Below are 16,139 nucleotides of genomic sequence, written 5' to 3'. Positions count from 1 at the left end.
CCCTAATGTTTTGTTTTTCTTCATTAATAAAGCACATGGGTGTTAAGAATTGTGCCAAGTGTTGGGGAGCAAAGATCAGCAAGACCAAATTCCTGTTTCTGGATAAGCAGAGCTGTTTGGCCAGTGAACAAAGGTTGTAAAACAACGAGATGGATCACATTACTGATTTTTTTCTTTTACATATAAGGGAACTATTCATATCATCTAGCAAGGAAGTTTTCTTTTAATGTTATTTGGTTCAAAAATTTTTTTTCTGTTACTTTTTGTCTTTGTTTTAGCAGTTAAGTTTTTAAATATTCAAATCTTTCAGTTTCTCCTTCATATATTTTTTTTTTCAAACTTGAGGTATTTCTTGTTTCTCCAGATCTGATAAATTATGTTCTGTATTCACTGGGGTTTTTTTTTTGTTGTTGTTGTTGTTTTGTTTTGTTTCTCTATTAGTTGATCTTTTATCGTTGTTATTTTATTTTTGGAATGTTTTAAATGTATGATGTACAAAGATAATGTAATTGCTTCTCAATTAACCTAACAAAATTGATCAAACAAACCTTCGAGGCTTATTGTTTTACTTAGGGAACTTGAGCGTTGGAGGTAGTTTTGGACTAATTTCAGTCTGTTTCATTCACCTGTGTTCTTTGCCCCCAGTGTCACACTGTTTCAGGTCTGGTTGCTTTGGAAAATAGTCTTATGTTTTATGCCTGTGTGCTGAATGCTCAAAGAGCATGAACTTCAGAGTAAAACAAACTTGATTTCAAATTCAAGGTTCATCATAAATTTTTCCATAAATTCCAGACTCACCATTTACTTAATGTAACTCTGACCTTAGTATAAACTTTTTGATTCTCAGTTCCTTCATCTGTAAAATTAGGAACAGTAGTACTTCCTACGGGGTGATTTGAGAACTCTATGATACTAATCTGTGTATATCACTCTAGGTTAGTGGAGCTGTCAGAGCCCTCAATAAATCATCGTTTACTCTTATATTTTGATCTAGAACTACACTGTCCAAAACTGTAGTACTTAAACCATATGTTTAAATTTATTTTAAAACTCAATTTAATGAAAACTGAATAGAATTTGAAGCTCAGTTATTCGGTCACTGTATCACGTTTCAGGTATTCTGTAGACACCAGTGTCTCGTGTCAGTCACATTGAGCCGTCAGACAGAAAACATTTCTGTCGTCTCAGCATGTTCTGCTTTGCACAGAACTCTTGATCGCTGGTCTTTCAGTGTTACCAATAAGTTTACCAGTAGTGGCAGTGGTTTGGATAATGGAGCAGTTTGTAATACTATTTTTCCTTTTCCTCGCATTTGTGAGGAAGAGATGTACCACAGTTGTCTGAGGCTGTGGTACCATCCCCTTGGAATGGAATGGGTTGCCGTGGGGCTGCTGACATGACACAGCAGTACCTCTCCTGTTTATCTCATGCAGAAGGTCAGAAAATAAAGCATAGTTATGAGGCTGTCTGTGGCAGGTGGTTAGAAGGGTTTACGTCTGCTGAAATCATAAGATTTCAGCTAACTAGAATTAATTTGTGTAATTTATAGAAATGTAATTAAAATGAGTCTTTCCCTTCTCTTTTTTCCCCTAGGAAAGAGAATATTGTGCCAGGCCCCGACTGGATATTATCCAGCCGCTTTCTGAGACTTGTGAAGAGATCTCTTCTGATGCTCTGACAGTGAGAGGCTTTCAGGAAAATGAATGTCGAGATTATCACCTAGGTGAGAGGTTGAGGACCTGGCTCATCTTCTTACATTTATATTTACCCCCTTCCACTTGAGTAACAAACCAGGAATTGAAATTGAGGTGAGGAAAGGCTCTTGAGAACATGGGCAGGCCTCTGATGTTGAACGTGAGGGCATCAAAGCCAAGAGGTATTGCAGGACTTGCTTGAGTTCCCACAGCCGAAGGGAGGGGAAGAGATAGGGCCAGGACCCAGGTAAGTAGGCTCCGTGCTCTTGTTCTAGTACTTGGTCTGTTGACCTAACTGTATTGTGAGGCGTAACTTACACTGATACCAAGCAGCATGGCTCTGTATCACTCCCGACTTGATGGCCCTAGATGGTGTGTCCTGGGATGGCAGAGAAGTTACCTTTCTGCTTGTGACCAAATGCTCAGAGCCTGGCACACAGTAGGCATTCGCAGAATATCTGTTGAGTGGGTGAATAGTACACTTAGTCGCTGCTCAGAAGTCAAGGGCAGACCATTGCCGTCTGGTCATACCAGGGACATCTGTGTTTGGGTGTCATCACACCTTTGAAAAATACATTGGTGAAAATAGAATAGTTTAAGCTTTTTAGAAATTCGTTCCTGCTTTAAAAACAATTGACAGTTTTTGGAGAATATTTTCAGTTCTCATTTTGGCCAAAAGAAGTGAAGAGATATTCTGTATGTGTTTGAGCTTTCTTATATGAAGCCCCTAATCAGCTGAGAACTGTGAGAGTGTACGCTGGACTTGGCAAAAAGCAAATGTAGTTCATAACTGAAAGCATCCAATCTGGGTATTTTGCTCAGGGCAAACGCTGCTGCACACTTAGATACCCACAGAACAGGTTTTATAATTGAATTCTGCGGGAAACTCTCACGACTGGCATTGTACACAACATGCTGAAATGATAGATTATATCCCCAGGGCTTGGGGCATCTGTCATTTGTGCTTTAGATGGCCTTGACCTTGATGAGGAGGAAACATTTATTGCGGACTGTGGGGTGTAATTGTTCTGTAAAAATAGAACAGTGTTGTAAATGGCCATAAATAAAGTTTATATACAGTACATGAATTCTAATATGCAGTAGACAGGGAGAATTCCGAACACTGTCTTTCAGCTGAGGTCAGAATATTAATGTATTAAACACAGAATTTTACACCCACCTTATTTTTAAAAAGTTTGTTAGTGTTTCCTCCCTTTTATCCTCCCTTCCTTTCACATTCCCTTTCTTTTTCTTCTTCCAAATAATTTTACACTTAAATACTTTTTAAAGCACTGAAATAATTTCTGTCATTCTCTAACCTGTGTCCCAAGCAGAGCCAAATACACTTGCTCCAAGTTTCTGTTCACTCGTAATAAGTGGGGAAGCCTAGCTGAGTCCCAGAAACCACTGACAAGGTTGCTGCTGTGGAGTCATCAGAAATGTTCCTCTCTTCTCTCACCTACAGAGTACTCGGAAGGCGACTCACTCTTTTACATCGTGAGTCCAAGAGATGTCGTAGTAGCCAAGGAACGGGACCAAGACGACCACATCGACTGGCTCCTTGAAAAGAAGAAATATGAAGTAGTTTTGATTTTACCTTCTCCAAAGTGTTGACACATCTGTAGCGTAGAGAGGATAAAAAGTTTTTGTAATAAATCTTTCATGGAGGTGAATTAGAATGCCCTAAGATATGTTGGAAGCTAATAACTATCCAATATTCTTTTAGAAATTAGGCGGGAAAGACCACAATGAGGTAACTGACTTTACTGTTCAGTGGAAGAGTTGGTGAGGGAGGGAGGAACTGGCTAGATCCAGCCTACTGAAGTATTTATATTGTGCTTTTCCAAGGAAGATTAAATACAGCTCGTATTTCAGAATTGTCCATTTGAATATTTTTGTGAAATCATTCATGTGGTGCTTATTTCATATGTAAAAGTAAAGCTATCAAATTAACACTTACATAGGATGGTTTGAACTACCTGGTCAGATAAAATATTGTCTACTTCATCGAGTGTTGGTTCAGACTAAGTTTAGTAGGTAATGTCCCATCATGTTTTTTTTTTTTTGTTTTTTTTTTAAGGAAACATTTTTAACATAAAGCCAGAAAGTCTTAGTTAGGAAACCTCTCTGGATGGGCTTAATCAGCTGAAAACAAACAAACAAGAAATAGTCCATTTACTTGTTGCTTTAAGTTTGTAACCATCTGGAAGGATTTGGGAGAAAAATGTTTTTAATTTATGAACTATTTAGAGTCCAGGTGTTGATATCAAGTTCATACCTCAGTTATTGCCATATTGCTTTAGCTCCAGTAGTTTCTTAAAGAAATAATTCCATTTTAAACTTTTGTGCTAAAGTAATAATTGTAAATTTTCCCAAATAAAAATCAAATCGGAGATTTTCAAAATCTTATTTGTAGGTATATGTAAATATATGCATATAGTTTACTTTTTATGTTTTAAAAAGGAAAAGTGCCCCTTTGTCGGTATACATCATACAGATTTAGAATGACATGAATTTTTTGTGTTTGAGCCTGGGAGATTTTGTTATATTATGATTTGTGTATAAATAGTGATTTAATATCCTAATGTGAAAATGAATTCAAATGGAAATAAGAGACGTCTTTATTTTGGTTGAAGGTGCTTTTATTTGAGTTTGAATGCAGTGAAGTTCATTCAGTCATAATGTTAGGAATCCCTGTGCTTGAAGCAAAAGCCATGGGAAAATGGGTCTTTATTTATGTAGTCCAGAACACTAAAATATAACATACAGTATTTATAACCTCAGTATCTTTCTTTCCCACTCTCTCCCATTTTCTCTCCCTTCTTTTCTACTCCTTTTATCATGTGTATGTAAATGTAGGAAGCTTTGATGGCAGCTGAAATTAGCCAAAAGAACATTAAAAGACATAAGATTCTGGTAAGTGTGTAATTTTATTATTTGAAACATAACTTTACCTTTCGATAATTTATAATGAAACTGAAAATAATTGGAAAAGAACAGATTCTTCCTACTTTTTAAGAATTTCTTTCAAACTAATTCTCCAACCTGTAAGGTCAAAATACTTCATTTTATTGAATCAGTTTCTGCTTGTAAACAAGAGACTTGGACACCTGCTAGGAGGTAGTTTTAGGTAATTTGGAAACTGGATTTGTGAAATACACTTTAAATACAAAGCTTTCCAGTTATGTGTAGGGAAGTTTCTTTAAATCATAGGTAAAATCACATTATCACAAAATTTATCAAGAGTGGTTTCATAAAAGGAGATTGATTCAGTGTCTCCGTAATAACAGACTCAATTGATTTTGTTATGGAAACTAATCTAGGAAATCAAATACATTTTTATTACATTTGGACTCTGGAAAAAATATAGTGACTGAAAGCTCATTTCTGTGCTAACTGTGACAATGAATGTGCAGATGGAAAACAGGAAAGAAATCTTATCTTCTGTGTGAAGGATCCTTAGAGACCATTTAGCCCAGGACCCTTGTTTACAGATGAAAACTAGAAACTTAGACTTTTATGGAAATTTGGGTTTCAGCACAAATTCCTTCTGCCTACACTTTCCCTACCTTAGACTTCTCTGTAAAACTCCACATGAAAGCATGATTGCTTGTACATTTTGCTTGTACAAGCAGAATAATTGAGGAACTAAATGGAGGAGAAAGAACCAGAGCATCTTTTTTTTTCCTTCATTCAAAATTGTGGAGAATAAGTAAGGATTATCTATAAATGGAGCAGACGTCATTCCCGCCAATAGAATAGTATATGTGATGGTGTAGAGAAGTGAAACTGCTTGGCCTGCTTGGTTATAAGGGGCTGTTGAGGAATTTATATGTTATATAATTTATATGTTATAATTTATATGTTATATATATAATGTATATGTTATAATCTAACAAGAGTTAGATCCTGAAGGGCCGTGTGTAATTAGGAGCTTGGCTCTATCTTGGAACCTCTAAAAGAAGAGTTTAAGCTTTTAGTTCCACGTCAGGTTTGCTTGTTAGGAAGATTCTCTAATGGAGATGGGGGCCAGAAGCCGGCCAGCTGAGATGGGAATCAGTGAGGTATGATCCCCATCTGGGTATGGCAGTAGAAGTGATGAGACTTGCAGGGTCATTAGGAATGGAGCAGTGAAGATAGATAGAAGACATGGTCAGCTGGGCTTTTTGGGACTTGGTGACGGGCTCTGTGTACATAGGAGAGTGAGAGTGAGAAATCTTTGGGCTTGGGCCTCCGGTGGATGGTGTGCCAGGCACTGAGAGAGAGATGGAGAGAGACTGAGGCTGCAAGGAGGAGTCGGATTAGTGGAGCAGTGGTGGGGGATTGAATTCTGGTTTGAGCCACTTGTGGGACATCCTAGTGAAGATCAGGAAAGGGATCTGGGCCCAAAGATAGATTCACGAGAGTCATCAGCAAACAAGGATCAGTGGAATGTGTGTGTTTGGACCAGACCACACAGGGCGAGTGTGTAGTGTCAGAGAACCAAGGACCATAAATGGAACCATTGGAAACACTGACATTCAAGGGATGCCGCATACAAAACAGACTTGGAACAGCTTGAATAAGGTCATGTCGTGGGAGCTGAGAGGAGAGAATTTCAGGGGTAAGAGATTTAAATGCTTAAATGGTTCAGGTTAGCAGGTCAAAAGTAAGACAAGTTCAGCTAGACAGTTGTGCATTGAGTTTGGTAATATGTAAGTGACTAGTGAATTTTCTGTATATGTATCATTTATTCTCAACATTTCCTAGGGACTGAAAAGTGAATAGGATGTTATGAGATAGAGTTCAGTGTAGACTGTTAGGGTAGTTGTGAAGTGGAAAAGTGTAAAGACGTGGCTGGGGACTATGACGTCGTGAGAAAGTTGGTGGTGATGGTGGGTATTTTAGATAAGAGAGACACTTACATGCTTATGCTAAGGAAAAAGAGAAAAACTGGGGTCGAAGTTAAACGTGTACAGAGAAAGAGAATGAGTGACAGAATAAACTCCACATGGAGAGGGGTCTTGGCATAAGGAGAAAGGTTGGAGAAATTGGCTGTGCAAAGAGACGTTTTCTTCTCTGAACTTGAACAGAAAGACTCTCCATTGATACTGTGATATGTGGTCTGTTTTCAGAGAAATAAAGTTAGGCACCCTTTCTTCACTCTGTAATTCCTATAGATTTGAAATATGACTCCTACATAGTAGTCATTAAAGTCAAAATATAATAACACTAAGCACTATGGGTATTTCCCTTCACTATTAGAATGGGCGTGTCCTATACACTGATTATGCATAGACTTTTTTCTCCTGGTACAGTGCAATTTCATAACCAGATAGGCAAAGAGAGAAATGAACTGCTGCCATATCTGCCATCCACAAAAACTTTTACGTACATAAAGTAGAACTTAAAATCCAAGTTTTGTTACATATGCCGAGTTTGATCTTGTAAAAATGCTGTGAGGTGAAAATATTTCATAAGAGGAGTCGTGGGGAGGTCAAACAAGAGCTCCCATGTCTCTGCTGACACACCACCCCAAATCCTTTCAGAACCTAGGTAGAATAAGTGACTGAACATGAACACTCTGAAGCCGGTCAGTTCACTGCTTTGAGGCTGTTTCCTCATCTGTAAACTCATGGGTTTGAATTACCGTATTTTGCCATGTATATGCCCTTGCATGTATAATGAACACCCACATTTTTGGCCCAAACTTTCAGGGAAAAAAATTTTTCGTTTTACTTTTTTTTTCTTTTTTTTTTTTTTTATTAATTTATTTTTAATTTATTGGGGTGACAATTGTTAGTAAAATTACATAGATTTCAGGTGTGCAATTCTGTATCACATCATCCATAAATCACACTGTGTGTTCACCACCCAGAGTCAGCTCCCCTTCCATCACCATACATTTGATCCCCCTCACCCTCATCCCCCACCCCCCAACCCCCTTACGCTCTGGTAACCACCAAATTACGTTCCCCAGATTAATTTTCAAACCCCGTGGCCATCCTGTGGTCACCGACTGCCCTCCAATCCCCTCACCCTCCCCCTCACCCCCCACCCCTCCCGCCCATCTAGCAACCCTCAGTTTTTCCTCATTGTCTCCCAAACTGTTTCTGATTAGTTCATTCACTTATTCTTTTCTTTAGAATCCGCAAATAAGTGAGATCATATGGTACTTATCTTTCTCTGTCTGACTTATTTCACTTAACATAATGTTCTCTAGATCCATCCATGTTGTTGCAAATGGTAAGATTTCTTTCTTCTTTATGGCTGCATAATACTCCATTGTATAAATGTACTTTTTTAATTCAAATTTTTATTTTTTTACATTTGGGTACTTGTTTTTTGGATTATAAAGGAATTTTAGCATTTATTTTTTAACATATTTTGGCACAAGAAATTTTATGTAACAAATAATTACAAAACACAAAAACAGATGCAAGATATAAGAAATTGTATGTGCTGGTAACAAATTTACGATATTTAAGCATTAGAAGGCCAAGAACTCTTTCTTTGTCGTTGGAAGTTCATCGTAAGTTCAACAAAGCCGATTATCATATTCCAGGGTATTATTTTTCATATGGATATCGTTATTGATTTCCAGAGTTACACTTTTAACTCATAAGCATAAATAAAAGAAATAAGAACATTTATATAGATATGGTATTAATACTACCCATGTATAATGCACATCCTTATTTTTCCCCTCACAAGTTTGGACAAAAAAGTGTGCATTATAGACAGCAAAATACATTTTGTTTTCTGAGCTCATTTTCACTTGAATGTTAACGTTAATGTTTCCCTTTAGTTTGATGATCTGTCATTTTGTTTTTCTTACCACGTTTCTTCTGATTTGGTGCAGAGGAAACAGGTAGGTCACATAATACAGATGAAAGCACAGGGAACAATTTTATGTCCAGTGACAACATGAAATTGTTGGATCATGTTTCTAATATTTGGAGATTTCTTTTATAGAAAATCTCTTAGAAGGGGGCAGGTTAGGAGCCTTTCAAATAGTAACATTATTTTTTAAAAATTGCAAATTCTAAAATTTGTGAAAATACAAGTATTTAAATATGCTTAGGAAAGAAACGAACATAATTACAGAAATATGCTTAATGGAAAAAAAAACAAAAAACGAGCGTAATTCCAGAAGCAAACTTAGATGTATAAACAGGTTCCAGTCAATAGTGCTGATAGGACCCTGATGTCATGGCCTACTCACACTGAGACTCAGCTTTTCAGTTGTTCCAGTTAATTATACAATTCCTTCATTTAATTTTCCATAGGACATTGGCTTGGCATATATAAACCACCTGGTGGAGAAAGGAGAGTATGACATAGCAGCACGGTAATGACATTTTCACAATTACATGCTAATATAAATAGAATTGATTAATGTTAATAAAAATAAGGCATTCCTTGCAGTTGTGAGACTTCTTTATGTCTTGCGAATGGATAATTTTCTAATATTATTGGTTTTAACCACAGAACTGGTATATGTGTTATTTACCCACCTACTGTCTCATTGTCACCAAACAAGAAATACTTTTCTCATTACTTATTGAGAAGAGTGTCAGGAACCATGAATTTTTTACTCTTTTTATAAGCTAACAAACTAGCCTACCACAGTTTCAGGGGTGTTGGCAGAAGACGTAAGATTCCTGGGTTAGAAGCACAGACTGTAGTAGCCAAAATACCAGCCCTTGTGCCAGACCCCACAGCCCCAGTTCTCAGCACAACACAGAAAGGGCCAGGTGACCCTGCACAGCCAGTGGGTTGTGTTACAGGAGAGGCACCCTCAGCTTTGGGTATTTGATTGTTTTATAATAGGCAGTAAGCTTGCCTGCCCTTGGCTCCAGAGAAAGGTGTTATTTTCATTATATTGGACAGTAAACAAACCTGCCCTTTGCAGGAGGGAGACACTATCTCGATTCTCTGATTTCTAGGACTCTTCACTCCATAAGCATCCTTAAGAAGACAGTCCAGAATAAGGACAGTCAGTGCCTCTGTTCACAATTCAAGCAGGATTGTCTCCCCAACAAGAGGGAGGCAATTGAGTGGAAGTGATCAGACCCCAGTCTCCTGGTTTGCAGGGGTCTGTGGTGGGCAGAAAACATACATGTTATGCAGTGGTCGTGTGGGTCTGTCATGTAAGTGGCTTCCCCTGGAGCTGTGTGGTGCCTGCCAGCGGGACTCCATGTCTGTGGCAGCCCAGGAGGGTAGCCTTCTGTCCTGCTTTTGATCCCCTGAGATTTAGGGAAATATGTTTCTTTGATGGGCAAATTGAGTAAGGTTTTATTCATACATAAACATTTGTCCAGATTATGTACTACGATAGGATCTAATTTTCTGAAGTCTGATTTTGTAGTTCATTGTTTAAAGCCTGACAAGAAGTGATTTAAATTGGCACTTTAGGATAGGATGACATTTCTTCAAACCAGCAGTTGCTCATCTGGATAAATAGGAAACTCAGAACAGGAAAATCATGGAGCAAACTCCTAATTGTAGTCTTCTGAAAGGTATTCAACTTTATTTCTAAGTATTTTGTATTAGTTTTCATGATTTTCATCAACCTTGTATATGCAGTCAGGTGAGTATCAGTAACACCTTTATGTTCAGTGGCAGTTGAGATACAAATTTGACAACACTCTGAGATGAGAGATTTATCGAAACCACTAGGGGAAATGTGTACTTATTTTGTCTCTGTTTATTTTTTCACTTAAACTTTCTTTCTCCCTGGGATGTTTTTGCTGCCAGAAAGTGCCAGAAAATTCTTGGGAAAAATGCGGCACTCTGGGAATATGAAGTTTATAAATTTAAAGAAATTGGACAGCTTAAGGTAAACATAACTTTATTTTTAACTCTTAATGTTTGTATGTAGTATATTAATGCAGCCATATCTCAGAGTTACTGTGGGTTCAGTTTCAAACCACTGCAATAAAGCAAATCTCAAAGTAAATCACATGGCATTTTTATTTCCTGTAAAAGTTGTGTTTACACTATACTGTAGTCTATTAAATGTGCAAAGGCATTATGTCTAAAATAAACAACATACAAACCTTAAATAAAAAATTACTTTATTGCTCAAAAATGCTGACCGTCATCTGAGCCTGTTGGAAAAATGGCAGTAATAGACTTGCTCAACTGAGAGTTGCCACAAACCTTCAATTTGTAAAAAAAAAAAACACAGTATCTGTTAAGTACTATAAAGCAAAGCACAATAAAACGAAGTATGTGTGTATTAAGATGGAAATAAAATTAAGACAATAGTAAGTAGTCAGTTCTTTATTGGGAAGAGAATATTATCTCAGCCAGGAAGAAAAATTAAACTTTTAGAAATTAGTTTCAAAATGTAAATGTGGTTTATATTTTATATATGTAAAATATATACATATATGATATATTACATAAATGATGTGTTTGCTTTCGTTTCTCCTTCCAATTCTGTGTTCAGATGAAGTTTTCATGTTCTTTTTAATGAATGTGGAAAATAGGTATAGTCTCATCCACTGGATTATAAGACATGAGGGTGTGTTTCTTTTTCAAATTTACTTAAGATTAATGCTTTTCTCAACTAACAGTTTATTTGCTGGAACATAAATGGAAATGTTTTATCATGTAGCTCTAACAGATAATTTTGATACTTCCTTTTTTTTAACCTTGCAACTTGGTGCACAGTATCCCAAATCCGTAAATTATTCCTATGTTTAAAACATTCTTAAAATTGTTTTCCTATTCGTAGTACTTTACACTTCTGCCTTAGACTTATGAATATGCTTTTCAAAATTCGAAGTTGCTCACCTGGCCAGCCCATTGACTCCTTCGGTGCTTGCCCCACAAATGTACTCTTCCCTGGGAGACCCCCCCAAGGATACTTCTCATCGTGTTTATTGGGCTGCTTCTGGAGAATCTTATCCAGTCCTGTGGCCATGTTTACTCTCGTGGCTCCATAACCCAGACCTCTCTTTTGAAGTCCATCTATGCTGGAAGTGTGTGATAGCCATTTCTCCTTGTTATATATATATACTGCTGATAAGGATCATCCAATTATGTGAATCCATTTTTCCCCCTCATTGGGTCCTTCTCCTTTTAATCTGTGCTCATGACATCACATTATACCCATTCCTCCATGCTTAATAGTTCAAAGCCACTGTTTTGGTGAGACCATCTGACTTACCTTATTCTATTTAATCTCCAGTTCTTGTTAGTTTTACCTTGTCAGAATCATCAGTTGGGCCTCTCCTCTTTCCTTCTGGTACCATTGCCTTAACTCTTGATAGAGCTTCAGGCAGACCCGATCCAGAGATAGCTGTTTAAAGAATAAGTGTGCTGTTCTCACTTCCCAGATACCTGCTGTTTCCCTCCTGCCCATAGGATGAAATCTGAATTCCTTTCATGACCTTGCCTCACCCTCCTCTCCGGCCTCATCCCCCTTCAGTGATCCTGTCTCACATCCCTGAATACAGAGTATGCGTTCATGGCTCCATTCCTTTGCTCATGCTGTCCTCCTGCCTGGGTGCCCTCCACGGTCTTTCTTTGCCCATTAGACCCAGGCTTCTGTGACCTCTGCTTCAGGATGCAGAGTTTGCTACAGCTTCCTGTTAATCCCTCTTTTTGTACTAGTTCCCACATAATATTTCACTTGGCTGTTGAGATGTCCGTAGCCCTTCCTTCCAGGACTGTGAGTCCCTTGGGATGGTGATTTTCGTGCCCAGTGCACAGCAATCATTTAACAGTGTTTAGACATTTGACACTTAACATAGCACTGAAGTAGCTGAAGAACACAAGATGATTTTGAGTGTGTAAAAGTTGATATTTCTAGTTGAAGAAAAGGAAGTTGAGTAGATTACGTTTCTTCTCGATTACTTAAGAAGTTGACTTTTATCATCTCTGTGACCTTCTCCTTCCTGTTATTTAGATTTTCATTAATTCATCAGGAAAACCAGAGATGCAGGTTAACCTAGGGAATTTTTATTCATTCATTCATACATAAATATAGCTCATATATACTTTAAAAAATATATTGTAATGTGTTATAAGAAAGTACAGTTTATTTGAATCTTTTCGCTTCATAATGATTTTCCAAAGTACTTTGTTGGCTTAAATTTTAAAATTGAAAGTATACTTTTATATTTTCTGCATAATTTGATTACAGTTTTGTTTTACCACTTTTTAAAGGATTTTTTTCTTTTTCCTTCCCTAGGCCATTAGTCCTTATTTGCCAAGAGGGGATCCAGTTCTGAAACCACTCATCTACGAAATGATCTTACACGAATTTCTGGAAAGTGATTATGAGGTATGGCATTCTGATTTGGTCATATGTACTTGTTCTCAGTAGAAAACGTTAAGAAATTTAGAAAAATAGTATAATGGAGCAACTGGTTTACAGTTACCGGATTAGCAATTTGTGTGTGGTAGATGAAACTGGGGCAGGTAAACACCCATGCTAACTGACGTCTGTGTAGATGGTGAAAATCACTAATCCGCGCCCATTTTGAAGACTTCCTTTAAGTTACCTCCTAAATAGAGCTACAGAAGAAAGGACTCAGTCCCATCTGGGGATTTCATCAACAGAGCAGCTGCTGCCCTTGATGCTTAGACTACTCCTCAAGGAATCAGAACTTTCTAATGTGTGAGACTCAGAACCAAGCTTGCCAAAGGAGGAGAAAAGAGAAATTGAGGGGGCAGGAATGGGCGAAGGGATTGGAAATCACCTGTTTGCTTAGCGATTGAGGAGAAAGGAGCATATGAAGTGCTTAGCTACTGTGCGCTCTGCACTTTTCGTGCTTACTGTGGTTTGGTACTCCCAACAGCACCATAAATAGTAACATCCAGTTTTACAGATGAAGAAACTAAAGGCTGAAGACATTAAATAACTTGCCCACGGCCATGCATTTAATAAGCAGGCATGCCTGGATTGTAATTTAAGTTTCGTGTTTGCATGCACCCAAAGTGGATTATAATTTTTAAAGTCCATTTAATGCACATTCTGTTTACTGCCTACTGTATTTCAGGAGTGTGCTGGGCACTGGGCATACAGATGTGAGTGCAACGATGCCCATTCAGCACTCAGGCATAGTCTGAGTCTCACCCAAGCATGGAAACCAGCAGCTCTCGCCTGCGGCTGGTTTTCTTCCCCAGGGAACATGTGACAATGCTGGAGACACTTTTGGTTGTCCCAACTGGGGAGTTAGTGCTACTGTCATCTAGTGGGCAGAGGCCAGCAGGAATGCCATTACACGTCCCACAATGCACAGGAGAGGCCCATGTGACAAAGAATGATCTGTCCTCAACAGTCTGCACTACTGAGATGGAGAGACTCCGATCTAAACAGAAACGTTATTATATAATATGCTGGGTGCTCTCATAAAGCTGTAAATGGAGTGTTGTGGGTAAGATCAGCCCACTTCCCCTTCTGACCACAGGAAAGGCTGAGAGTTCTTGTGGGCAGGTTCTGTAATAGCCAAGGCTGGTAAGCTCTGTTTCAGAGCTGTGACTGGGGACGTCCCCGTACAGTAGGGGACGTAACTTATTCTCTAGCTTCCGGCCAACTTCAGTGTCTTTGATAAAAGTGGCTCCTTCTTCAGTCCTTAGGAAGCTCAGAGCCCTGAACTAGCGATAAGCTCCCATGTTTGGTGCCTCACAGTATGTGCAGGTTGTCTGCCGTTGCCCTCCTATTCATTCTGGTGTTAGGCTTTAAAGACGAGGAAGACTTTACTTACTACTTCCCTCTTTCCCCTGAGAATGCTAGGTGGCTTGCAGAAGGGTTCATATACAGAAATAGAAAGAGGTGATCAGACTAGAGCGTGAATAATAAAAGGAAGTCTTGTGTTTTGAGTGCCTACGGAGTACTAAACACCTTGTTAAGATACTTTTTTAACCCATAATTGATTCTGTTTAAGGAGCATAATATGCAAACACTATGTTTCAACTCTGAGATGATTGTGAGATCTTGAGATCTGAAAGGCTTTAAGATACTGAGACCTGCCACTATTTGGGTAGAAATCTTTTTCAGACTTTTTAAATCTTATGAATTGCTCAGTCTTAAGAAAACAGAAGCTCTATCCAAACTATCATTTTGGTTCAGAGAACATTTTGATATTCTGATTCATAGTTTCATAAAATACATCATGTATATTTAGTGAGTCCCTTCCCCACATGTCTCACGTCAAACTGTAGTCGTTCTCATGTGTAGGAAAGTCGCACTGTGAGTGGAGATGTGCAGCCCGCCAGTCTGGTCTCCTGCCATCCTTCCTGGGCGTCACTTTAGGAGAAAGTGCGTGGGACTTTAATATAGACTGTGTCCCTGATTCTTCCATGATTTTCTTTTTACCAAATCCTGGTACTGTACAGAAGCAAATTATACCACGCTAGTTTCATCTCTAAATATCGTTTAAACAAATTCAAAGGAGTTCATTAAAGCATTAGTTGAGTTATTTAATATTAATAATGATTTTTTAATAATATAAATATTTTTACTTCTATTTGCTGTCTTTTAAATACACCGAAGGTTTTTTTTCTAAAAATTGTCAAGGATCTGTAAGTAAACTACTCTACTGTATTTTGGCTCTACGGTAGAAAACCTGAGGGCTAACGTCTGGTATCAGGAGGGTGGAGACTGCCCAGGACACTGGCCAACAATCGGCCATGGGAGAGAAACAGGATCCAGTCAGACAATCTGGGATTTTTCTCTCAGAACCACAAAGTTTGAGATCCAGAGCTAGTCAGGGTAAGGGCTAGGGGATACCACTTGAGCCAAAGTCCCAAATCCCCGAACAAAACTCGGTTTAGAGGGAGGAGTGGAAGGAGGACAAAGCTGGTGACTTGCTGGGGGTGGGCAGCCCGGCGATTCCCCTGTGGGAAGAAGACGCCGTGCGTGGTTGTGCTGGCTGTGGAGCCCTGACCTGAAGGGTGTAGGGGTCGGGGGAGCGGGGCTGACTCGGCAGTGCCTGGAAGAGGTTAGTGATTCAGCCACGCGTTGTAGTTGGGCCAGAATGAGAACAAAGCGAGTCAGACCTGCACTCTGTGTGGTGGTGCTTTATTGAGGAGCAGGGGGCCTTTCTTACTTGTGCATTTCATCACGTAAGAAGCGAAGTGGAAGGTGCAGCCGGCTTCTCGGAGTGGTAAATGGAGATCAGCGTGCACTGTTCCTCTGCCTCCGCTCGCCACCCCCAACCCATAGTCTGAAAACTGATGATATGTTTATGGACTAAAGTTTTCATCATAAAATTATTTTGTCCGTTTACATAAATACTTTTGGGTATTGTCGCGACTGTTTGGATTGTTATCCTATATAAAGAGTTTTCTTCTTCTGTCTTCTCCTTGGTTAGGGTTTTGCCACTCTGGTCCGAGAATGGCCCGGAGATCTGTACAACAACTCAGTAATAGTTCAAGCAGTGCGGGATCACCTGAAGAAAGACAGTCAGAACAGAACCCTGCTTCAAACCCTGGCAGAACTGTGAG

General features: G+C 38.8%; 1 protein-coding gene across 1 annotated transcript in view; it reads left to right on the top strand.

Annotated features, from left to right (window-relative positions):
• The window catches only part of VPS41 (VPS41 subunit of HOPS complex), a 170,663-nt gene that overhangs the window by 117,933 nt on the left and 36,591 nt on the right, over window positions 1-16,139 (top strand). The window contains exons 12-18 of the mRNA XM_033088546.1: window positions 1,594-1,723; window positions 3,160-3,275; window positions 4,554-4,610; window positions 8,963-9,024; window positions 10,434-10,515; window positions 12,880-12,972; window positions 16,007-16,134. Of these exons, the coding sequence (XP_032944437.1) occupies window positions 1,594-1,723; window positions 3,160-3,275; window positions 4,554-4,610; window positions 8,963-9,024; window positions 10,434-10,515; window positions 12,880-12,972; window positions 16,007-16,134 (668 nt within the window). The remainder of the gene's footprint in view (window positions 1-1,593; window positions 1,724-3,159; window positions 3,276-4,553; window positions 4,611-8,962; window positions 9,025-10,433; window positions 10,516-12,879; window positions 12,973-16,006; window positions 16,135-16,139) is intronic.

This window comes from Rhinolophus ferrumequinum, chromosome 20, assembly GCF_004115265.2.
Source record: "Rhinolophus ferrumequinum isolate MPI-CBG mRhiFer1 chromosome 20, mRhiFer1_v1.p, whole genome shotgun sequence".
NCBI lineage: Eukaryota > Metazoa > Chordata > Mammalia > Chiroptera > Rhinolophidae > Rhinolophus > Rhinolophus ferrumequinum.
The sequence above is the reverse complement of the archived record's forward strand: the minus strand, read 5'-3'. Positions and strand labels throughout refer to the sequence as shown.